Source organism: Leuciscus leuciscus (assembly GCF_965113295.1).
Source record: "Leuciscus leuciscus genome assembly, chromosome: 8".
Classification (NCBI taxonomy): domain Eukaryota; kingdom Metazoa; phylum Chordata; class Actinopteri; order Cypriniformes; family Leuciscidae; genus Leuciscus; species Leuciscus leuciscus.
Genome location: NC_138732.1, coordinates 29689304 through 29715895, shown reverse-complemented (window position 1 = coordinate 29715895; position 26592 = coordinate 29689304). Strand labels below are relative to the sequence as shown.

The 26592-nt window shown below is 39.8% G+C and overlaps 1 protein-coding gene across 2 annotated transcripts; it reads left to right on the top strand.

The window, feature by feature from the left end:
- Window positions 1-199: 199 nt before the first annotated feature.
- On the top strand, window positions 200-26029 carry rnf212 (ring finger protein 212). 2 transcript variants are annotated; one of them, XM_082178431.1, is made up of 13 exons: window positions 200-325; window positions 1204-1316; window positions 1591-1652; window positions 1734-1803; window positions 1903-1959; window positions 2034-2092; window positions 2169-2228; window positions 9881-9936; window positions 10107-10176; window positions 10724-10766; window positions 10868-10922; window positions 25237-25309; window positions 25411-26029. In XM_082178431.1, exons 2-13 carry the CDS (start codon window positions 1299-1301, stop codon window positions 25559-25561), a joined length of 774 nt encoding a protein of 257 aa, XP_082034557.1. In that variant the 5' UTR covers window positions 200-325; window positions 1204-1298; the 3' UTR covers window positions 25562-26029. The 2 variants fall into 2 exon arrangements, with proteins under 2 accessions (XP_082034557.1, XP_082034556.1); XM_082178430.1 differs by having other exon boundaries at window positions 1729-1803.
- Window positions 26030-26592: the final 563 nt, after the last annotated feature.

Below are 26592 nucleotides of genomic sequence, written 5' to 3'. Positions count from 1 at the left end.
AGTAAAATCACCTTTAATCAGAAATAAAAATACAACAGCAGACATTTACATTTTTTAATTTTTTTAATTTAAAGTATAATGTAAGAATGTAATCATTATGATTTACAGTTTAAATCGTTTAATACTAGCCGTAGTATTTGCCGGAAACTACGGTCGCCATGGTCATATTTGAGAGGAGTGCGCGATTTCCGTGCGGTGACGTCATCGTTCCAATAAGCATTGCTAAATCTGCTAATTTGTTAGATAAACTAGCAAACCCACATTTTAGCATACACACTACTGATAATAATCTGGATAGCGCGTAAAGGAAGATACAGGTATCGAGGTATGTGTTTTGTTGTTGTTTTTACTTTTTGAGATTTAGTGTCCTCAGCACTAGCGAACTTTCGTGAAGTCCTCGGTGAAACTGTATACAATATTTGTTTATTTAGCTCAAACGCTCAACATCTGCTTGCTAATTGGGTTAATGTAACCTTTATTTGAGCGCCCATTTATTGTAACTTACATTTAATCAATTCGTCTTGTTCATATTTTTCAGTCAATAATTCCTTTCTGACAGAGAACACTGTATATTAACCAGTGCTATGAACTGGCTTAATTTGAAATAATGTCATTTTAGTTGAAATTATGACATACTACATCGAAATTATGTCTTTAAACGTCAACTTGTTATGTCAACATGTTGACAACATGTCAACTTGTTATGACAAAATCCAAATATCGACTTTTTATCCTCATCATTTTCTTTTCTTCTTCTTCTTCTTTTTTTCATAATTATGATTTAGTAGTATGTCATAATGTTGCCCGGTTTCTTAGATAAGGCCTAAGCCTAGTCTCAGACTAAAATTCATGAGCAGCCTTAACTGAAAGCAACTCGCAATGACATATCTTAAAATATGTCCTTTCCATTGTTTTGTCTCAAGATGCAGGCTAGTTATGTTTGTTTGTTTGTTTGTTTGTTTATGGCATGTTTATATAAGATACTTAAATGTCCTAATTTAACTAAGACAGCTCTTCTGTCCTGGCTTAAATCAAGCCTTGTCTGTTTCATAATTTCAATAACAGGTGCATACAACATTTTTGTCATTGTAGTTAAACAGCAGTTTTGGGCATGAATGGACAGACCTTCAGTCTGTGTTCTCTATAAGCTCACTTTTAGAGGTTTAAGCAAACAGCCGTAATGATGTTGTTGTACTCAAACAGAATAATGTCTCACTGGATCTGTTGTAACTCGTGCTTCATGTCCCCTGGTCCTGAGCGTCAGCTGGCTGTCACAAACTGTGGCCACATCATCTGTAATGTTTGCTTTCAGAGAGGTATGTTCAGATGTACATGGTATATCGGTGCTGCTTTTATATATAACTGTAGTTGCTCTAAGCATTTATAACACTGGATCTGAGTTATAACTATTCCTATAATTATGATGATATTCCTAGTAAAATGATCTGCCTATTCTGTATTGAATTGCAGTAGTAAAATTTCAGTATGAATGTTTTGTTAGTGAGATTTATGAATTAAATATGTGAATATGCTGCCCTCTGCTGGAAATAATATAGTACTAAGAGCAGTCTGTGTTTGTTTCCCCCTAAGGAAATCAAGGTGTGTGTCTCATTTGCAAAGCAAAGTGTCAAATCTCTCCACTGTCTGATAAGGTAAGATGCAAGAGATTTTTATGTCGTAGAGATTAATATTAATGAACTGTCCCTAATCTACCTATTGTTTTCATAGAGCAGCTCAGAGGTTCAGGAGCTTTTCTCGGATATCAATGCAGTTGCAGTCAAGTACTTCTCAGATATAAGCAAGGTGATCATGTACATAAAATGAGTAGATTGTAGATATGTTAATCAATCATGCAGCAGTAGCACTTATAAAGACATGCTTTGACATTATTATGCTTTGTAGGTCTTACAATTCCAGGCCAGACACCAGAAGCGATTACTGGCCCACTATCAGCAGAAGGTGAGAGAATCCTGCCTTTAACATGACTTATTTGTACTGAATCAAATTAATGTCACACAACACTCTAAGCACAGATTGAGAGAATGAAGGAGAATGAACTGAAAATGCAACAAGAGATGCAGAAGATGTCAAAGTAAGGACGAGTATTGCATTAGTACAGCCATTTCTTTTTGCATTTTTGCCTTAATCTTGGTTTCTATTTTGAGCAGGAAAATTTCAGAACAGAATGCCTACATATCAAAATTAGAGATGACTGTTCAAAATCAAAGGTATTTCTACATGAATCTCTAAATAGATAGTTGAATACAGGGCCTATAAATAGTATTCACCTAATATATATCTTCGTGTTTTACAACATTAAACCACAAAGAATTTACTTTTGCTTTTGTGGCACAGATCACCAGGAAAATATTCTTTCATATCGAAATAAGAAAACCTATTGGTCCAAAAATATTACACACATAAATACAACACATTTAGTAGATGCACCTTAGGCCGTCCAGCTCCAGTCTTGAGTGTATATGGATACACTCATGTGCTTTGCACATCTGTCCAGTGCAATTTTCTCCATTCCTCTTAGCAGAACTGCTCAATCTCAGTCATGAGTGGACAGCCTATGTCAAGTCTATGCTTTTTGCTTTTTTTAGACATGAGGCAATTTAACTCCGTCTCTCGTGACGCTTTGCAGACTCTGCTTTAGTGGTGCGCGTTCATGTGTTTTGAAGGAGGTGTGGCTTTGGACAGCGCTCTGAAGGGAGGGTGGGATCTCATAGGGGTGTGCGCTATAACGATTTTTGATCGTGGACGGTTAAAATGTCTTCACAATCTGCTTTTGAAGAAATATCGTAGTATCGTATACATTTCATTCTATCAGTTGCAGTTCTGGTTCCTCCATCTCAACATACTGTACAACGCGACGTACATTCACATCACATGTAAACGCAGAGGTAGAGTTACACTCACGGGACACTACAATTCTCAAATGTTCATTATTTGCATTTGCTTTAATGCCTTGCCGGTGCATCTCATATCTGGTGCGTCTCATATGCGTGTATTAGATGCGTCGCGTGCCGGTCTTAAAGTGACAGTGGCGCCTAATATTAAACATGCTGCCGCTTGTCCATAAAGAGATAGTTCACCTAAAAATGAAAATTCTGTCATTATTTAGTCACTCTAAATCAGGGGTCGGCAACCTTTTTGTCATAAAGTGCCATTTTTAAGTTCCCGAGTTCATCACTGTGCCACAACACACACATAGCCTATATATATATATATATATATATACACACACACACTTCTTCTTCTTCTTATGCAGTCCATCGATTTCGAAGATGACGTCACTTCTAGGATGCGTTGTTAGAGTGTTGAGGCAGCCGCTGCTGTCGGCGGTGCCATTGAAGGTGGCTGTGAAGCCCAATCCGGGAGCCACATGTCCTGCCGCAGTCGGGACATGTGAGTGCTGAATCTGAGGATGGGTGTGGGTGTGGCTGGACGCGTTGGTGTCTGCGCTGACGCAACACAGTTCTTTGTTGGGCGCGCTGTGATTCGATCTGTTGGGCCCCCAGACCACATGCAGAGCTCCATGCCTGGCGGTTGGCAGCTGTTGTTTCCAGGACTCCAGGATTGATGCCGCAGCTTTTCAGGGTCGACTTGAGGTGGTCCTTGTAGCGACGCTTCTGACCCCCAGGTCTCCTGTTGGCTGCGTATATCTGCCCATAGAGGACCTGCCGGGGTAGGCGGTGGGAGGGCATGCGGATAACATGTCCAACCCATCGCAGTTGCCGCCTAGCAAGGGTTGCCTCCATGCTGCTGGAGTTGGTGCGCTGTAGGATGTCCGTGTGGGGGATTTTGTCTTTCCATGTGACACCTAGTATGCGCTGGAGGCATCTGATGTGAAAGCCCTCGAGACACCGAATATGCCTGCGGTAGGGAGTCCAAGCTTCTGCACCAAACAGCAGGGTGGATACGCAGACTGCCTGGTAGACAGCCGCTTTGGTGGAGGTACGGAGATCTTTATTAACAAAGACTCGAGATCGAAGTCTACCAAAGGCAGAGGAGGCGAGGTTTATGCGTGCCTGGATCTCGTTGTCTATGACGCAGGTGGGTGTTAAGATACTTCCGAGGTAACAGAAGTGCTGAACAACCTTTACTGGTGTGCCATGGATATAGAATTCAGGAGGTGTAAGGGTGGGGACCGTGGTCTGTGCAATGATCTCAGTCTTTTTGATGTTGACTTGTAGGCCACAAGCTTGGTAGACTGCGCATACAACATCCAGTGTGTGCTGCATTGCAGTAGGGCTGTGGGCTACGAGGGCACAGTCATCAGCGTATTGCAGTTCGTGAATTGTGGTTGTGGTGGTCTTGGTGATGGCTTGCAGGCGGCGGAGGTTAAAGAGGTTCCCGTCCAGACGAAACTGTAGGCAAACACCATCGTCGGGGCTGAGGGAATTGCGGGAGAGGAGGGTGACTGCTGCCAGGAAGAGATTGAAGATCACTGGAGCCAGTACACACCCCTGTTTCACTCCTACCTGCACAGGAAAGGAGGGGGATCGAGATGTACCCACAATCACACGAGCCTGCATGCCATCATGAAACTGTTGTAGGATTTCCAGAAACCTTGGTGGCACCCCAAACTTCTCCAGAATGACCCAAAGGACTTGGCGGTCAATGGTGTCAAAAGCCTTTGCCAGGTCAATGAAGGCAATGAACAGGTCTTTGTTCTGTTCTCTAGCCTTCTCCTGCAATTGGCGTAGTACAAAGATCATGTCGGAGGTGGATCGATCCTTCCTGAAGCCACCCTGTGACTCAGGAAGGATCCTCTCTGTGATGTGCTTGGTAAGACGAAACAGCATGACCCTTGTTAATACTTTCCCTGCCACAGAGAGCAGAGATATGCCACGACTGTTTCCACAGATGGACTTGTCACCCTTTTTCTTGTGGATGGTAACAATGTGTGAGTCTTTCCAGCCTTGTGGAACAGTTTTTTGTGCCCATATTATCTGGATAAGTTGGTGGAGATTCTTGGTGAGCAGATACCCGCCCTTCTTTAGAGCCTCTGCAGGGGTTCCATCAGGACCAGTAGACTTATTGTCCTTGAGGCTTCGTACTGCTGCCAGGACTTCTGAGAACCTGGGAGGGTCATCAAGCTCATGCACAGGTGGGAGCTTTGGGAGGCGCTGCAGGACAGTGGGGTCAGTCGGATTGTTTTGGTTAAGGAGGGTGTTAAAATGTTCAGCCCAACGCTCAAGAATTTCTTGTTTGTCCTTGTGCAGAATTGTGCCGTCTGTAGATCTGATAGGGGTGATTCTGCGTTTTTGGGGTCCATATAGTGATTTTATTGCGTCGTAAAAAGCTTGAGAGTTGTTGGTGTCCGCATAACCTTGGATTTCATGGGCTTTCCTAAGCCACCAGTCATTCTCCATTATGCGAAGCCGTCGTTGCACCTCAGCACGGATATTATTCCAGTTTGAGCGTAAAGAGGGAGATTGTGGATTGGAAAGGTGGGCAGAGAGGGCTTTATGCTTTTCCTCCAGAAGGTTGAGTATTTCGAGGGAGCTGTCGTCAAACCAGTCCTGGTGACGTTTGGAAGTGAAACCAATTGTGTCGGAAGCGGCTTTTTGTATAGCTGAGCTAAGGTTAGCCCATGCGCTTTCAGCTGTATTTTGTAGGGGATGAGTGAGAGCGGAGGAAAGGTTATTAGCCAAGCAGCGACGGTACGATGCAGTGATGTCAGGGGATTTTAGGGCTCGAGAGTTGAGCCGTCTTGAAGGTTGGTGCCTGGTGTGTTGAGGTCGGACCTTTAGATGTATCTTGGATCTGATCAGCCGATGATCTGTCCAGCACTCCGCCCCACGCATTGCTCGGGTGATAGAGATTTCATGTAGATCTTGTTGCCGGGTTATAATGTAGTCCAGTAGGTGCCAGTGTTTTGATCTGGGGTGCATCCATGATGCTTTGTATTTATTTTTCATTTGGAAAGTTGTGTTGGTTATGACCAGTTTGTGCTCAGAGCAGAGGGAGAGGAGTCGCAGGCCGTTCCTGTTCATGTTGCCTAATCCATGTTTCCCCATTACCCCAGGCCAGAGCATGTTGCTGGTGCCTACTCTGGCATTGAAGTCTCCCAAAAGCACAACTTTATCAGTGTGAGGAGCTTTGTGGAGAGCTGTGTCAAGAGACTCGTAAAAGGCGTCTTTAATGCTTTCTTCAGCATCCAGAGTTGGTGCATAAGTGCTTATCAAGGTTGCATAGCGACCCTTCGCAAGGGGAATGCGCCAAGTCATCAGCCGCTCACTGATTCCCACAGGTGACTCTGGGATGTTCTGTAGCAGTCTGCTTTTAATGGCAAAACCTACTCCATGTAGACGGCGGGTATCTTCTGGAAGGCCCTTCCAAAAGAAGGTGTAACCTTGCCCGACTTCTATTAGCGAGTCCTCTCCTGCGAGCCGGGTCTCACTCAAAGCAGCGATGTCGATGTTGTATTTGTTAAGCTCGCTCGCAACCAGGGCAGTGCGCCTGTGGGGTCGGTCAGATCCAATCTGCACATCAAGAAGTGTGCGTACGTTCCATGTAGCCAAAATTAATAGTTTAGATTTATATTTTCGACCGCGTAATGGGATGCCTTGACGACAGCGGTGGGCCGCCCAGGAGTGTAGGGAACAGGCAATGTTTGGGTCACCTTTTCTAGACCCTCCCCCCGACAGGGGGTGAGCAGTGCGGACCCTGAAGAGGGCTGCTCAGTCACACAAGAAGCTGCCGAAGGTGGACGCTGTTCCAACCCATCCACACAACGACCATCACGCTTGTGCCGCCTCCGTGCAGGGCTCAGGCTAGAGGCTGCCAGTCTGATCCAAGACCTGCCTCCGTCACATTTACCCTGTCGCCGAAGGGCTTGTACGGTGAAGTGATAGCATACGCAGAGAGTGGATTAATGTGAAGAGAGGGGGGCGCAGACCCTATCTCCACAGCTTCACTCCAGAATCCAATATCCAGTGGCAGGAGATGAACTCTAGACAACCAGATGGACGGTGGAGTTGCAGGGGGCTGCCAGGTCTCTGTCTGTTGAGCCTGCCTCTCACGTGTCCCCAACGCGGCCTTGTCTTGAGGAGACGAGATGCTCACGGAAGACTACCCACAGAGCAGTGGAGGCAGCAGTCTTAGTTGATGGCGGACTGTACTCGCCATGTCGAGGAGTATCATTGGCATAAATGGAGTTTTTGCAACGGATCTAGTGATGCCACTCAACTAGTCCCTCCATACCTGATAGACCTCCGCTGTTGGTCCACGACTACTTATTCGTCTGGGGACCACTGCACGGAGCCCCCAGCTTATTTCGTAGCTTACCTTCATATCTGAAGGGTTGTCCATTATCCGCCACCGATGGACGTGGTTGGTAGCAGTCAGCTCTGCCCCAACAATACTCATATAAATACACAAACATTTTACATTTTCACAATGGCTTACACAGAAATAGTACAGAAATTAAAATATTTATCTTGAAATTTGTTTTAGATTTAGATAGACAATTTAATAGTATTTATAACTTCTAACTAGAATAGAATTTTCTAGGCCGATTCCGATTTCCGATTTTTCATTGAGTTTGACCTGCCGATACCGATTTTAGCCGATTCCGATTTCATTTTTTCTAACCACTTTACAGCACACACAAATATTTATTTTCTATATATATTTTTTTTAAAAATAAAATACCATATCCTTTTACCCAAATTGAATAATAAAAACAAGTTTAAATGGGTACATTTTATATAAATATTTTTGAGTCTTCATTTTCTTTTCTGACATAACCTAATCCAGTTCTTGTTAAAACACACTAGACATGCACATTCTGTGCATTTTGGGCACTTTTGTTTGAAATCATATTTATTTTGTCTATCAGTGCTTTCACTTTAATTGAGCGTGAGCAGCGCAGACAAAATAGACTCGGTGACGAAACCCCCGCTTCACTGCTGCTCACGCGACGCTCCTGTTGGGCGCTTAATGCTCCTGGTGTGAATGCACTCAGTAGCCGCGTTTCCATTAACCTTCAAATTGCGCAAATTGAAATTGCGAGTTGAAAATACGCCCAATGGAAACACGTCAATTTTGCAAAAACTCCCATTTATTGCAAACAAGTTTTTACGCTCGCATGAGGTGGTTTTTCAGGCAATTCGAAAAAGAAATATTTCGCAAAACTGCAATGTAAACTGTTTTTGCGCATTTACAGGTCACCTGACGTAGATGACGCGGTGTGTTTGGACAGAATACGAGATGGAGTTCTTTATTGAATTCATAAAAGACAAAAGAATGACAAAAATACTGGATTCTAAACCTCAAAGAAATGCCACCATCAAGACCTCGGAGTAGAAATGAGTGAGAAAAACCCAGAAACACTTCATATGTGCCGCAGACACAGTATAAGGGTCTTTCCTTGCCATTCATGCTTGGATAACACGCCTACGTTTCCTTCCATTAATAATAATAATAATGTCTAGTGCGGTACGTGGCTGTGATGTATATATAAACTTACCAACGTCCGTTGCCATGATTTTTGGAATGACTTATCGTCGCGAGAGGAAAAAATGACGTTTTAGTCGCATAACATCGGTTAATGGAAACGCCGTCATTTCGCAATAGTTTTTTATCGATATTTAGAAAAAATAGCAAAAGTTTTGCGCGAATCTTTAATGGAAACGCGGCTACTGATTAACGTGCACGGCGAAAAAAATATGCGTGAAACGGCCGTAATTCACGAGGTTTCCTACATGTGCGTTCCGCGTTTTTTTACGATGAGGAATTATTACATCAAAATGTAGATCTGTGTGCAGGTAGATACTTTATCTCAATGAAATAAAGACACTTCTCTCGCATTTGCTTGTGTGCCAGCGATTAACCCTCCCGTGCCAGTGTTGGCACGCGTGCCTTAGGTTGCCTACCCCTGCTCTAAATTATTTGTTGTTCCAAACCTGTATTCATTTCTTTCTTGTGCTGAACACAAAAGAAGATATTTTGAAGAATGTGGGTAACCAAACAGCTGCTGGTCTCCATTGATTTCCATAGTAGGAAGAAATATACTATGGAAGTCAGTGGGGACCAGCAACTCTTTGGTTACCCACTTTCTTCAAAATAACTTTTATTTTCAACAGAAAAGAACAAAACTTGAAAGAAACGTATTCAGGTTTAAAACAACTTGACAGAGTAAATTATGACAATTTTAATTTTTGTGGGAACTATCCCTTTAATATTAATTGTACAACAAAACACAATGAGAAAATCACTCAATGCTTTTGACTAAGAACTTTAATTGTAGCTTTAATAAGAATCAATGTATAATTTATACAGTGAAGTCCATGTAGTGTTTTATTTTCATTTTATTTAAAATAGGGACATTAGTTAGGCTGTAATGCTCAGTCACTTGCAAAATAGTAAAACCAACATGAAAAAGAATCGTGATAAAAGCGTGAATCGTGATTTTCCTGAAAAAATCGTGATATGATATTTTTTCCATATCACCCACCCCTAGGATCTCATGCTTTTAAAGACTCTCTGAAATTGCCTACCCTACCTTTTAAATGTTACCAAACTTTCTATTCATCAATAAATCCAAACAATATTATTCTAATATTATTATCCAAACAAAAATATTAATGTTACACTGAAGACTGGAGTAATGGCTGTTGAAAATTCAGCTTTGCATCACAGGAATAAAATACATTCGAATATATTTTACAACTTAAAACAACTTAAAACAACTTAAAACATAAAACGTCAGAGGCAGTGAATAGTATTTATATGCACTGTAAATATGGCATGTATCCTTCTAATGAAAAACAACTTGTGATGGATGTGGAAATAGAAGAATTGAAGAAGAAAACACCTTAAACATTGTACCTTATTAATGCATCACTTGTCATTGAAATCATTCCAGTTCAAGACTGGCATTACAGTCCAACCGAGATCTACAGTCAGCAAGTCAAAGACAAGGTGCATTCTAGCTTGTTTTTAGCTCTCTAGTCTTTATATCTTTAAGATGAACAGATTGTCCAAACTGTTACAGTTTAAGATATTTTAGCCCTGGTAATTATGAAATAGATCAGGTGGTTTTTGTGAGTTATTATATCATTTCAAAAGAGCTGTTTCTCTGTTTATTTCAGCTTCTTCAGTGACAAAAGTTCCCTATACTTCTCCACTCTTAATATCACGATCCTTATCCTCTGCTAGCCTGTGAGTATTTACATTTACATTTATTCATTTAGCTGACGCTTTTATACAAAGCGACTTACAATTGCTATATATGTCAGAGGTCGCACGCCTCTGGAGCAACTAGGGGTTAAGTGTCTTGCTCAGGGACACATTGGTGTCTCACAGTGGATTCGAACCCGGGTCTCTCACACCAAAGGCATGTGTCTTATCCATTGCGCTACCACCACCCCTATTTGATCAGTTCAGATCTCTGGGGAAGTTTTAAACTACATTCTTTTGTTTCTCATTTCACTTAGATTCATAATTCTTTATTTTTTATGTTTGATTTATTAACATTAAACTGTTTCATAATCAACAGTACAAAACTGACATGGCAGAGAAATGTAAACCTGATTTTAATTAAATTCCAGCTGTCTGTGTTTGATGGATTCTTTGAAAAATCATCAACATCCAATGCGAACATCTATGAAATAGTATCTGTCATGTGTGTTTTTTCAGGATATTCTGTGCTTTAATCACTGAAAGTCTTGCTTGTAATTTTAACATTAGTTTGTTTTTTCTTTCTCAGAGCTGATAGCATAGAAATCGACAGCAGGGGGCTCTCTCACAAAGTAAACTTACCCTATTTTTCTGTATACTTGAGTGGTTTTCTGTAGAGTATATAAAACTCTGTCGTGACTTTGCAATCCTATATTTCTGTTTCTCCATCTAGACAGATGCCTTGAGTAGGATTTGTCTCAGAAGCTCACCGCAGAACTGCCGCATAGGTTTGTCAGCACTGTAGATTATGCTGTTTTCAGCACTGTTTTTTTGGATCGCCTGGACAGGGTTTGCATATGTTAAAGATGCACTGATTCTGGGCCAGTAACCGATAATCAACAGCTTCAATGCAATAACCAACACTTTTACTATATATAAATTTTAACCATTCTAACAAAAAGTTTTTGCTAATTAATTAAAAATCACTAACTAAATTAAAAATATGTATAACTAAATATAAATAAAATATATAAATAAATATATTTGCATCATTATAAAACTAGCTAAAAGTCAAAAACAGCCAAAAAGCCATAGAATACTGAAAACAGTGTTGTCATCAGTGTTGTAACAGACAATAGCACACCTGATTCCATTTATATATATATCTTTTTTTTTTTTTTTACCATATTACATCCAATAAACTCAAAGTTGATAAAAAATACATACACCTCAATAGCATAAAAAACTGTGCAGTAACATTCATATGTATATCAGACTGCATACAATTTTTACACAATTACAAAAGTTATTACAAAAATGATGTAGAAATTATACAAATTAAATATAAATAGAGATATATGGATATGTAGGTTTCTTCAATGGATTTCTTTTTTATAATTAAACAAAATAATAATACAAGAAAGTTTTTTTCATAATCACCAAGAATATAATGCAACATTATAAAAAATAAAAAAAAATCATAATGTGATTTTCATATTTACAAGGAATAAATCCAACAAAAGAGAGAAACCAAGTATTCAATCAAGTATTCCACAGTGCAGTGTAATCATTTCTTATTTCTTCCCACAGCACTCATATGTTCAATAATTCGTGTTCTGTCTTGTCTAATAGTTTTACCTACATATTTTTTATGACACAGACAAGTAAATAACATTCTCAGAGCAACATATAACATGTAAATCTTGTTGGAAATCGAAATTTTAAAAGAACTACTTCTTCTAATATTATTTCTACAATTCGCTACTAGCTAAAATAAAATAAAATAGAAATGGCAACAAAATAATTTTAGTTTTTGATACATTGATACATTTATAAAACCTGAATTAGCCAGCATTAAACTTGAAAATGCCCTAAGATAGCAATAATACTAGACTACTGAGAAATTCAATGCCATGAAAATTTTTTAAATCGTTTTTTGTACATTTTGGCAGCCCAAAAATAGTCAAACTAAAATAAAACAAAATGCTAGAAAATTCTGAAAACAACTAAAACTACCAGTAATATAGAGAAAACTGTACTGGAAATAAAAAAGAAATAAAAACTGAATTAAAGATGAAAAATAAACTAGTCATGATCTCACCACTGTATAATTATTGCAGTTTCATTTGATATTTCATTCATTAATAAGTAACAATAGAATTTTTTTGCTAATTAATAAGCTAAAACACACGCCCTAGTGTCGGAGTTGACTCCAGCACAGGAATTGACTCTCGTTGACTCTGTGTCTGAAATCGCTCACTCGTTCGTCAGAGAATTGTCGCAGAAACAATGTCACCGTCACATAGTTGAATCCTACATGCAGCTTATTTACAGTCAAATAAAAGCTTCTTATATTGTAATTATACCCGTGCCAACTTTGTGTGTTTCATCGGTTGTATATTAATTTGGTTTGCCATGGTATTGTGTTCATAATCATTCAACTAATCATAATAAAAATAAACTGCCAACAAGAATAAACACATTAATAAGTGTACATTATTGTATGTATTTAGACTATATATTATTTTTAGTATCTTGAATAATGTTCAAGCAGGTTTTTTGCACTATTACAAGAGATGTCAATGTGCTTATCACCCTCACCCGACCTTTTAGATGAATTAGAGAAATTCTTTAAAGAATAGGCTTCATTACCTTCTCTCTCATTTATTTTACTCTGAAATAATATATTAGACCAAGGCTTTTTCTTGGTCCTCTTTAAAATTAGGTACTATTGGCAACAAATAGGAAACAACGGTGATGCGTCATTTCAAGGTAATGACATCTCTAATTTGGCCTGTCACTAAAAGTGTGTTGTTTTAAATAAAGGTAGTTTTAGGTTTTGTGTCGGGAAAAAAAGAATAGCCTACATTTAGTCTGTAATAATTACGGCAGTCCTGTATTCTTATTGCCGACCCTGTTTTGACTAATGCTGGGTTCACACTGTACGATTTATAATAGTCCTTTATGACTGTTTCTTGTTTGACTATGAACATGAGCCACGCTGTAAGCCTTGTCACACTTAGGATCTCAGTTTTCACTCATTTCAAAACACGTTAAAAACACGCATGCAAGAAGACTCATCCGGAGTTTTACATCATCAATTCATGACACCCCTTACTAAAAAGAAGTATACTTCAGTTTTTTTTTATTAATTTTTTTAAGTATACTTAATGTGGGTATAGTCCAGGCAAAGTAACTCATTTTGGAGCCAAAAATATAACTAATTGTAAAATAATTTTTTTCAGCTTAGATCATTTCTATGAGGTGTCCAGAACAACACACTAAAAGTCCTAAGAAATCCTAGTTGAGGAAATATGTTAAATTCTCATCAATCCGAGATGTGTGCCAATAAGGCCAGGCAACAATACACCCCAATAGGGCAATTTTTTTCCATTACTCCTATCAAAATGAAACTTTACACAATGAAAGTACCCATGAAAAGTAAAAAAAAAATTGTATTACAAGTTTCTTTGAAAATGAATTTTAATATGCAAATGAGCTATACACTAATCGAATATAGGCTCCCCAAAATACACCCGCATAGGCTTAATTTCTTCCTTTACTCCTACCACAATAAAACTTTACACAATGAAAGTCTACTAGAAAAGTAAAACATTTTGTATTAGAAGTTTCTTTGAAAATGAAATTGAATATGCAAATGAGCAATATACTAATCGAATATGCCCAAAATACAACCTAATGGACTTATTTGTTCCTTTACTCCTATCACAATCAAACCTCACACAGTGAAAGGATACATGAAAAGTAACATTTTTGTTTTACAAGATTCTTTTAAAGATCTATTTTAAATATGCAAATGAGCTCAACACTAGGCCTAATTGACTTATGGCCAAGAATACATAAAGTGGGAGAGAGGCCGCACTATGCTTAAATATATTGTTATTTTTATTTGCAAATAAAAATATATTTAAGCATAGTGCGGCCTCTCTCCCACTTTATGTATTCTAATTATTTAGGCCAGCACTCTTAAAGTTGACAAGTATACACATTGAGTGAAGCCTGCTCCTATCCACATTTACTTATGGCCAAGAAACCATAAAGTCACAAGTAAAAAAAACAGGGGCCAAATAACTAACACATTCATGTCCATTCAGTAAGTTAACCTATGCATAAACAGTCACTTGCCACACTTACCTGGGTTACTTGCCACAAAAAGACTTATATTGACCTTAATAATTGATTGCACAATCTTGCCTCCAGTTGCTTTGTAAAATTGTATTTTTTTTAATAGTCATTAGTAACGTGGTGAGATAAAATTTTGGCCTGGTAGATTTACAAATGATTGGTATTGTTGGTAAGATTACGAGATTACAGGCAGAAGTCATTCTTACCAACTAAACGATTCACTCTCACACAGAAGACAGAAGAAAAACCAGATAGACACACTTTCCAGACATTCCAGCTCTTAAAATAATTTTGCCAGACACTAAAACTGCTTCTCTTTTTGTAGTTAGCAAGTATTTCAGACCAGGCGGGCCACACATCAGACTTCCACCGTTTGTAAAGTAGCTTTGCAGTGTTATGAGAATCTAGCAACAGCAATATCTAGGCTAGTTAAAGAAAAACTAAAACAAAACTAAAATAAAATAAAAAAACATCCAAAAAGAAACATCCCCTGTTGTTGCTACCTTGTCGTGGTGGAGAGGCTTGTGTGCCTCCGTGACCCTGAAGACTATACTGGCGGGGGTTATAGTATACCCCTGGCAGGTACTACCAAGCCAGGCAGTTTTCAGGTTAGAGACCAGTCTAAAAGCAACATTGCCATCACCCATTGGCAGTAGGATGATTGGATGAAGATTGGGCGGATGTATTTGTCATACATATGAATGGTGTTTCTGCCTATGCAAATTAGGACACATTCAATAAGTTTGGCGCTCATGTGCATATTCAAATTCATTTCAAAAGAAACTTGTAATACAAAAAAAAGTTATTTTTCATGAAAGTTTTATTGTGGTAGGAGTAAAGGAAAAAATTAAGCCTATTTGGGTGTATTTTGGGCATTTTTAATTAGTGTATAGCTCATTTGCATATTAAAATTCATTTTCAAAGAAACTTGTAATACAACATTTTTTACTTTTCATGGGTACTTTCACTGTGTAAAGTTTCATTTTGATAGGAGTAAAGGAAAAAAATTGCCCTATTGGGGTGTATTGTTGCCTGGCCTTATTGGCACACATCTCGGATTGATGAGAATTTAACATATTTCCTCAAATAGGATTTCTTAGAACTTTTAGTATGTTGTTCTGGACACTGGATTCTGGATTTCTATTGAGAAATGATCTAAGCTGAAAAAATTCATTTTACAATTAGTCTGTCGTAAAACGCTACTTTGCCTGGACTAGTAAGTTTAAAGGTCCCATGACATGCTACTTTTTGTAGGCTTTAATTTAGTCCTTAGTGGTCCTTAGTACTGTATCTGAAATCTCTTTCCAAAAATTCAGCCTCGGTGCAGAATTATAGCCACTACAAGCCAGTCCCAGAATGAGCTTCCTTCAGACGGGCCGTTTCGGTGTCTGTAGCTTTAAATGCTGATGAGGAGGAGAAAGGCGGCGCAAGGTGGAGGGTGGGTGTGGCCTTGACCATCTTGCGCAACGGTACCATGCATGTTTACATTGGATATATTGCAATGGCACGAAGACACACAGTCGTTCAAGCATTTCAGTTTGACCCAGAATCTGATCCAGATGGAGAAGCAACGGATGAAGAAGTTGCAACTCAGCGGCTCCAGCAGGACGTTTCCGAATGGTTAGTTTAAAATATTATGTCTGGATACGGTACTTTATTCGGATGGTTTACAGTTATCATCATGTAGCTAACGCTAACCTGTTGCCTTTTCATGAGAGATCTGTAACGTCTGTAATTTATCTTATTACAATTACATCAAGCTCTGCGATCTTGAAATGCGGATATCGCGCGCGCCATATAACCAACAGGAAAACGGTTATCCAAATAACAAAGAAATGTACAACACTCACGTTACAGTATGTGTAACTTGATGCTGTCTACCTTTACATTAGCGCAAGTAACTGCATAGCTAATGTGACAGCCACATTCTACGTGTAAGAAGCTAGGTAACCATAAACAGTAAAGCAACACACTTATATATAATTTGTTGACTTACTTGTCCGACGTTCAGCAAGCCCAGCTCTGTATTGACCATTCGATGTTCATTTGTACATCCAATTATTGAGCAATTATTATGCTTCGCTCACTCAAAAGCCATGATATCTCTCGTGGACAAACTAAAATCGCGCACGCGCGTTCTACTTCCTAGCTCATTTTCTCATGGGCGAGAAATATTCTCTGGGCGGGCAAAGCAGAGAAACGGGAGGTAACATTTCTCCTTATGACGTTATAAGGAGGAGATTCAAGATCAGCCCGGTTGAGCCTCCATTTTCTCAAAGGCAGAGAAAAATAGCAAAAGCTCGATTTACACTGATTAACATTTTTAGAAACTTGGGGACCATATACAGGCTAGGGGAACTCATATTAATGTTAAAAAACCTCAGAAAGTTGAAATTTCATGTCATGGGACCTTTAATAAAAAAAAAGCAACATTTTAAACAAAAAGCTGACATTTGACAGTTTTGCCAAAGGCTACGTCCGGTTTGGATTCAGAACAATGATCAAAACATAAATGGAGTCAATCGAGTCCATCAACACCATCCAAAGCTTCACAGTCGTTAACCCTTCCTGGGGTTTCATTAGGTAACGTTAGGCAGTTTTGATCTTTTATATGCTGTTTAATGTTTGATGATCGCATTATTTTACATTTGTGTAAGCAATTGGGGATTCGATCCATATCACGATACTGAACTCACGATACTGGTAACATAAGACATTTGGCATTATCAGAACCCACAAATATTCCCCCATTGCATTATTATACATTATATTTAACATTATATATAGTAGTTTAATGTAGTACTGACACTAAAACTCTGAAAATTAAAAAAAAAATCTCACAATGTAATTTTCATTTTGGGTGAACTGTACAGGAAACAAGGAGGTCCTCCAGTCAGAACTATGTTTCCAATGTCAAAGTTTCTTTTCAGTCTGGACCATCGCTGACGTTCCTGCAGGAGGGGTAAATATTCCAGCATCCACCGATGCCAGAAAAGATCCGCATGTTGGTGCATGTTGGACTCCGGCAGGGCTGCCCTTTGTCACTGGTTCTGTGCATAATTTTTATGGACAGAATTTCTAGGCGCAGCCAGGGTTTGAGGTTTCAGATTTGGGGACCACACGATTTTGTCTCTGCTTTTTGCGGATGATGTTGTCGTGCTGGCCCCATCAGACCATGCGCTGGGACGGTTTGCAGCCGAGTGTGAAGCGGCTGGGATGAGAATAAGCACCTCCAAATCCGAGGCCATGGTTCTCAGTCGGAAAAGGGTGGCTTGCCCACTTCAGGTTGGTGGAGAGTTCCTGCCTCAAGTGGAGGAGTTCAAGTATCTTGGGGTCTTGTTCACGAGTGAGGGAAGGACGTAACGGGAGATTGACAGACGGATCGGTGCAGCTTCTGCAGTAATGCGGTCGATGTACCGGTCTGTCGTGGTGAAGAAAGAGCTGAGCTGCAAGGCGAAGCTCTCGATTTACCGGTCAATCTACGTTCCTACTCTCACCTGTGGTCATGAGCTGTGGGTCATGAACGAAAGGACAAGATCCCGGATACAGTTGGCCGAAATTAGGTTTCTCCACAGGGTAGCTGGGCAATCCCTAAGAGATAGGGTGAGAAGCTCGGTCACTCTGGAGGAGCTCAGAGTAGAGCCGCTGCTCCTTCACATCGAGAGGGGCCAGCTGAGGTGGCTCGGGCATCTGTTCCGGATGCCTCCTGGACGCCTTCCCGAGAAGATGTTGTGTTAAAAAAAAGATGATGTCTATGCAAGGTGTAGATGGAAACAAATTCAATACCTGGCGGATCTTTTCTGGCATCGGTGGATGCTGGAATATTTACCCCTCCTGCAGGAACGTCAGCGATGGTCCAGACTGAAAAGAAACTTTGACATTGGAAACATAGTTCTGACTGGAGGACCTCCTTGTTTCCTCATCAACAACAGATGGTCAAGGCTTCAAGGTTGTTATGGTCATCAGAAGTTTTGGTAATGGGCCTATCATTGATGATTGATTCTACCACCTCACACAATAGCCATCATTCAGCTGAATTACTCTCTTTAGCATCTCTTCTTCAATTGTTGACTGATTCAAATTTTGCAATGCTTCACGCAACTCCTTTTTAGCTCCTGTGAAGTTCGTTCCATTATCTGAACGGATTAATGAAACATGAATTCTTCTGCTAATGAATCGGCAATAGCATTGGTCTTTATGCAAGATGATGGAATGCTTTGATTATTCAGGCATCACCGATCTGCTCAATCTTCCTCCAACTCTTAACATACCATACTCAAGGTAAGGATCCAATCGGAATATGCAGCTGTCTTCCCTGAGATGCATCTTTTCTTGTTGCAACATTTTTATTTCTTCTGTAAATTTCTGTTTCTGGCTGTAACGAATTAGATCCAGCTCAACATTCACTATATCCTCCATGGTAGGTGCTTTTTTTGCTAATTTCTTTTGTAGGTAGCCATTGCCTAGTATTTTGTATATTGGGATCTATTGGAACTGATCCTCTTCTGAATCTCCTTCCTCTTGCAACTTATATCCAGCAGAATTTCTTTGAGAAGCGTTAACCGTGCTACAGCCTTTTTTATGCCAGCTTGAATAACAAACAAGACGTTCTTCCTTACTATCCTGAGTGCATATTGCGTTGACATTGGAAACCTTTTTGAGCTATCTGTCGTCATCTGCAAATGACACTGAATGCTCTGGTCGAACCGGCCACTCTCATTGCGGCTTCAGCAGGAAACTTGGTCCTTTGATCCAGTTTTTGCTTCTGATCAAGTTTTCAGCATTCAAACCTCTCGAAGCTTGGTCCGCAGGATTTTCTGAGGAGCTTACATATCTCCATTGAGAAGGTTTAGAAGCCTCTCTAATTAATTGAGATTCGGTTTGCAACAAATGTCTTAAATCTTGTGGATTCATTCTCAGTGTGTTTCAGCACCGTGGTACTGTCTGTCTAAAAGTTAGACTCCTCAAGATCAATTCCTGTCCAGCAGTCTATCCATTTTGACTGTGATGGTGGCTGCTGTCAACTGTAGTAACCTGCTTGAGTGGGGCTACTCTGGACTTTTCTATCATGAATGTGCAGCTCTTTTGATCGTGGTCGTTTGTCAAAAAGAGGTACGTGACAGTCCTGTATCCGTTCTCAGTAGCATCTCCAAAGTGGTGCAACCGAAAATCTTGACATGCCCAAAACTTGCAGGTTGATCTTCTCACACTGAAGTTTGTGAGCTTCTGCAAATCTTCCAGCCAGGATAGCCATCTTTAAGCCTTTTTCTCTACAATTTCTTCATCCCATCCTACTTTCTCTTTACACAGGTCCCTCAGAATGAGCTTTGCTGGTAGCACAAACGATGCTAGGAACTCAAGGGGATCATAAACTTAGCTAACAACTGATAATATACCTCTTCTGGTGAGGGGTTTGTTTTGCACTTCGATCTTAAAATGAAATGTGTCTTTTTCTGCACACCAGCGAATTCCCAATGCTCTTTCCATGGGAAGTAACTCACTATCCAGATCGAGGTCTGTCACATCAGTGTCTCGTTCTTCTTCAGGTATGGACGAAAGTACTAGTCCATTTTGTCAAATGGAACCCACCTTGCTTACAAAGCGCTATGATATCCCTTGCAAGTGTGATTGCTTGTTCTAGGCAATCATCAACGTAAAAATTCTTCAAAAGTGTCTGAACTGCTTCTGGAGTAGTGTCGTTGATTCCATCTTCTGCTGTTCTTTGAAGAGCATAACAAGAACAACTTGGTGAAGAGGTTGCACCAAACAGGTGTACACACATCCTGTACTCCACTTCCTCTTGATCTAGGTTGCCCTGCTGCCACCAAAGGAACCTCAGGAAGTCTGCATCCACACTAGGTACTCGAACCTAATAAAACATTGATTCAATGACAGGCATCATTGCAATCGGCTCCTCGCGGAATCTGACCAAGACTCTGATAAGTGTGTTGGTGAGGTTGGGCGCCTGAAGTAACTGTTCATTCAAAGAAAATCCATGGTAAGATGCATTACAGTCGAAGACAACACGGATATACGACATATAACGATATATCTTCTCCACAGATATACGATTCACTGTATAGCTGTGTATACCAGATTTTCTTGTCTTGATGCTCTCTTCCTTTGGTCCATTCACTATCCAGCCAAGAGCCGTCTTCACTGCATAAGGTCCATCGTTTCTGCTGTTTATCACCTTCCATGGTTGCATGGCCTTATAAGCATGTTCACTTTAATCAGTAGCCCCACTGCAGCTTCAATATGTGGAAGACGAACTTCATGCATGTTAAGGCCATTTCTCAATATCCTTTTGGTTAGGAATGTTTCCTTCTTTTACAGGCAAATGTCGCTGAGTCAAGACATTGGGCAGATCAGTGCAATTATTCTCTTTTAAACCGCACACCTCTTAAGTCAGACAGCAAGTATCCTTGCACCTTTCTTTGTTGACCCATAATACAAAGCAGAAAATCAGTCTTCTTGCCCTGCACAAGTCGATGCACTTTGTGCTTCCCGGGTCTAGGAAAGCATATTTCTGATCTTTCACTCTTCTTTGATTTAACCTTTAAAGGTATAAAGAAATTGCACTCACCATCACCAGCCCCGGTGTATCCACAAGTTTCTGACTCTGTGAAAGAAGAGCGTTAGAAACCGCAAAGTCGTGGTCTTCAGACTTTTCCCCTTAGTTATCTTCTTGTTTGATAATACAGTAGGTACGGAAAGTATTCAGACCCCCTTAAATTTTTCACTCTTTGTTATATTGCAGCCATTTACTAAAATCATTTAAGTTCTTTTTTTTTTCCACTCTGCCATAAAGCCCCGACTGGTGGATGGCTGCAGTGATGGTTGACTTACTACAACTTTCTCCCATCTCCCGACTGCATCTCTGGAACTCAGCCACAGTGATCTTTGGGTTCTTCTTTACCTCTCTCACCAAGGCTCTTCTCCCCCGATAGCTCAGTTTGGCAGGACGGCCAGTTCTAGGAAGGGTTCTGGTCATCCCAAACGTCTTCCAGTTAAAGATTATGGAGGCCACTGTGCTCTTAGGAACCTTAAGTGCAGCAGAATTTCTTTTGTAACCTTGGCCAGATCTGTGCCTTGCCACAATTCTGTCTCTGAGCTCTTCAGGCAGTTCCTTTGACCTCATGATTCTCATTTGCTCTGACATGCACTGTGAGCTGTAAGGTCTTATATAGATAGGTGTGTGGCTTTCCTAATCAAGTCCAATCAGTATAATCAAACACAGCTGGACTCAAATGAAGGTGTAGAACCATCTCAAGGATGATCAGAAGAAATGGACAGCACCTGAGTCAAATATATGAGTGTCACAGCAAAGGGTCTGAATACTTAGGACCATGTGATATTTCAGTTTTTCTTTTTTAATAAATGTGCAAAAATGTCAACAATTCTATGTTTTTCTGTCAATATGGGGTGCTGTGTGTACAATAATGAGGGGAAAAATGAACTTAAATGATTTTAGCAAATGGCTGCAATATAACAAAGAGTGAAAAATGTAAGGGGGTCTGAATACTTTCCGTACCCACTGTATGTAGGACGCCTGGATATTTTAGTGAGCAATCTGGACATGACATTCTTTTCTTGCAATCTTCACTCATATGTCCTTGAGTTAGACAGCCAAAGCATAGCCTTTACTTTTGAGAAACTGAATTCAGGCCTTGTATTCCTGCTTTTTAAGCTTATCGCAGGAAATCCAGTGTATGTTCCTTGTTACAGAACAAACAAGATCTTTGGGCTGCAGAATCAGATTTCTCTGTGTTCTGTTTCCTTCGTTGTGAGAATTCTGCTTTGTCTTTGCCAGCCGGTGAGACGTTTGTGGCAAAAATACTACCTTTGAAGCCACTCTTCTTTGAGCTCTTCCCCTCTGGAGAACTGGACTTTCCTTTTCTCTCCACTTTAACATCCTGGATATCTCCAAAGACTGGGTCATTCAAACTTGAGCATTCAAGTAAATAAAGTTGACCAAATCCTCAAATGTGGCTCTTCTTCCATTTCGTCGCTGGATATCAAAGGCTGTGCTTCTCCAGCGTTCTCTGAATCTGAAAGGAAGTTTTGAAATGACTGTTCTCATGTTTGTTGGATTGTTCATCTCATCCATGAATTCAACATCAGCCATGGTATTTCTACATCCAATAAGGCATAGGTCTTCATTCCCTTATGTCCTCTGCTTTTATCTGTGGTCATTTCAGAGCTTTCTCAAGGTAAGCTGTAGCTATCTTCAGTTCATTGCCATAATGCTGCTGGAGGAGACGTTTAGCTTCTTTGTATCCCGTAACAGGACTCATGTTCACAACTGCGAACAAGAGCTTGTGGTTCTTCACTTGTGAACTGTTCAAGATAGTGTCTTGTGAGCTATTAGTCTTGTTCTCAATCACATGCTCGAAGAAGGCCCTTATGAAAGAAATATAGGCAAGAGGATCTCCAGAAAACACTGGCACATCACTTTGAGGCAATTGAGATAAGCTCTGCTGATTGACAATTCAGATATTTCGTTTTGTCGCTGCATCACTTTGAACAGATATCTGCCATCATCAATTGACTGTTGAGAAATTACCATGATCTGTAATTTGTTGTGATGGTTTCTGGGTAGAGCTTTGATCCTGGTTGCTTGTTGTTGGCTCAGACTTTCTACAAGGGTTAGATACTGGCTTAATTTGACGTTCCTTTCTGCTTTTAAATGAATCTCCAGCTTGTGATCCAGTCTGTGACCTGCAGTAATCATTCATGCCATCTTGACCTTCTTCATACTCTTTTAACACTTTGAGTTCAGCATTTGATGCAGCAATTTCAGTTCAAACTGTTCTCTTTAGTCTTCACTCTCAACTTTTCAGCCTCTAATTCTTGCCTCTTTCTTAAAGCAGATGCCCGGGCTAAAAGTGCTGCACGCTTAGTCTCTGCCTTGACATGAGCAGAACTTGTTGAAGATTGTGCCATAGAACTACTTGTCACAGATCCACTTTTCCTTCTATCTTTATGAGCCATAACTTCAGATACACTATCATTTAGTTTAATGCTGTCGTCATCTTCATCCTGAAGTTCATGCTCATCAGGCTCATTTCCTTTTTGTGGTTGAAATCCAATTTTTCGCATCAAATATAAACGGCTGGAAACGTTCAATATTGGGTTGAAACCAGTTAATCTGATCTTCTTTTCCATCTTCAATTTAGTTCTCTTTCAACAGTCTTCACATCTTTTTTTATCTTGCATTTATCTGTCAATTTGATTAGTTTTGTGTGTTAGCTGTGACAATTTCCCTTGTCTTTCATTTTTTAAGTCAATTCATTTTCTCTTCAGCAGTCTTTGCTGTTGGCTTTGGCGCCCTCTTGTGGCCAATACCGTGTTCACATCTACAGAATCATCCGCCATTCTACTTATTTAGAAAGCAGATCTTCACGTAAACCATTGCTGTAATCTTGAGCTGCTGCAATCGTTTATTTGTCTTCTAAATATTCACAAACTACACTTGTGAAAAAACGTACAATGTGAAGAAAGCTCCCTCTGAGATAAATCTTATCAGAGCAGCGTTCTGCCTCAAGCCTCCCTCGCCAATTCTTAAAGGCGCTAAAGACAGTCCAATGCTAAAACAGAGCAAACCATTTCAACATAAACAGGGGGGTGCTCAACGAATGTACATAAATAACATAAACCTAAACTAAATTAAATATTTATTCAAACATTTATGCCTTTAGTGTTGAATTTTAATTATTCCAGTTTAGGCTCTTACAGGCACTATCCACGATACATATTGTTCACTTTTTATGCGTTTTGGCCATAAAAGCGTTTTGGGGGCCTGAAAACATTTTGAAAAGAGGTTTTAAAGTGCAAGTCTTTGAAAACGATACCATTATAGTCTCCACGTAAACTACAAAAACGCAAATTTGTGAAAACGGTGACGTCATGCGTGTTCAGTCTATAGACCTTATGTAGCCCCGCCCCTTTTCAGCGCTGCGCTCGTTGTCTTTTGACTTCCGGTCTGTATTTTCACATTGATCTTACGTATTTATGAATGAACGGCTCGTTTTAAAATCTTCCCGGTCTACTGACATTTGTTAAGACATCTGCTTTAAACATTACAATCCTCATGATAACTTTCGTTAACTTTACATTAAGTAAATCCACTTCAAAAGCTAATTATTCCCGGACAGCAATGCCATTGAAATATACAGAGCGACCGCAAAAACGGAAGTTCAAAGACAATATTCTAAAGATGGCGGCGCCCTCGTTTCTCTGGCGCATAAGGTCTATAGCCACATAGTTTTTCTTTATGAAGTGACACCACCAACTACTGGCCTGGAATAACAGCATGACTCTTGTCAAACAACATGACTCTTGTCGATCTCCTTAGTGGTTTCTTTAGTCAAAATGAGTCCACACTTAAGCTCTGAACACCGTGGCGGGAGCTGCTATATTTCTATCGTCTTGTTAGCTGGGTTTGCTAATGCTAAAGCTAGTGATGCACCTTTGCACTTCTCTGCATCACAGTTTACGTTCTGAAATAACACTGCCATCTAGCGGTTGGGTTTAAACCGAACACAAAGCCACTGACACGAATCTTGGATGTAAACTAATAAATAAATATCGATAGTGTTTTTAAGAATCAGTACATTATCGCCAAACATATCGCGATATTCAGATGTATCTATTTTCTTACACCCCTAATACCTACATCCAGTTAGTTAAATGCTATAATGTATTAATATAAAATAATGTATCATACAGATTAACAGAATTACATTCAAAAGCTTTTGGTTTTTGTCAGTTTTCCCAGTTTTTGGGCAAATATATCAGCCACCTTTTTATTTTATAAAATTTTTTGACTCTGAGAAGAGTGGATAGTACTTCTTAGATCTCAGAAGCAGCACTCATTTCACAATGATATCAACAATCCATTTATATGATCTAGCTGTATACTTTGTTCTGTAATGAATGGTCTCCTCCTTTTAGGTTCAGTTTCTCACAGGGCATCAAGTCAGAGCTCTATGGGAAGCCATTCAGCGCCATTCAGTGCCACTGTCAGGTATTTCTTCCACTAAAGAATGACTCTACTGTCTTGTATCTTGGAAAACTATTGTATCTTAGCATTTACGCCCGGAGTAATACGAGAAGTATCTCTTGCAGTAGGGAATTCTCCAGTGGTCTACGGGAGCCTGCGATGAGTCCATCCCATAATATGGCCTACCGCAGAGAGTCATCATGGGAAATGCCTGTGTTCAAACTGCCCTCGGCCTACAAATACGGTTCTGTGTCCTCTCTGGGACCCCCTCTCTGACGTTCATTCCAGTCCAAAAGCAATACGGCTAATCACATCTCAAAATATTTTTGTATGTCACAAAGCTCTGCTATTTTTACCAGATACTTTTAGGAAAAAGACATCAGGCCTATTAATGTAATCAACATCCAGGCCTGTAGTCGAGCAATGAACACACTGCAGCGCTGACCTGTAACTGACTCTCTTATGATGCCGCAGTGCATTAATGCTGCTTCTCAATGAACATCTGTGCTCTTGTTTCCATAAATGTTCCTATGTATCATAGCAATTAATCACAGACCCTCATTGAGTGGTTTGTGACTGTGAATTTTAATATGCCATTTTGCGCATGACTCGCATTGTGTCAGCAGCATGTGCTGTTAATCACATCCAATATGTTCTCTGTTCTGATTCTCTTCTGATTTCACACTGATAACATTGTACTGAGGTGTTCAAACCTTACTTACATTGATTAAATTGATGCATCTGGTAATGTGGCTTGAGTTTGTTTGGGGTCTTTCTCTTGTATCTTGTTTATTATCTTATCTATTATTAATCAAATCTTGGGTTCATCCAAACAGGTATCACTTTATAATAACTGCATGCTATGAATCATTAGTTAAGCATCAGTAAATAGTTAATTCATCATTTATAAAACATTAATAGGCAGTTTATAAATACAGCTATAAATGGTTAAAGGACAAGTTCGGTATTTTACACTTAAAGCCCTGTTTACAAATCGTATCTGATGAAATAGAACGGTTAAGATTAAAATTTGGACACATGCTCCTGTCCCGAGAATTTTAGGTTTATTTCGCTTTTGTGGACCTATTTTGCCAAACGCGTCACACCCGTGATTCTTCCGTTGAGAGCTTGAATAATAGACACTCCAGCCCAGTTGGTGGCGATAATGCACCTTTGCCAATTGCAAGCAAACCACGGGCATTTCATTGAATACACAGAAGAAGCAGAAGAAGAAGCGGCGGAATACCGTTGTATGTAAAATACCGTTCTATTTCATCAGATACGATCTGTAAACAGGGCTTTAAGTG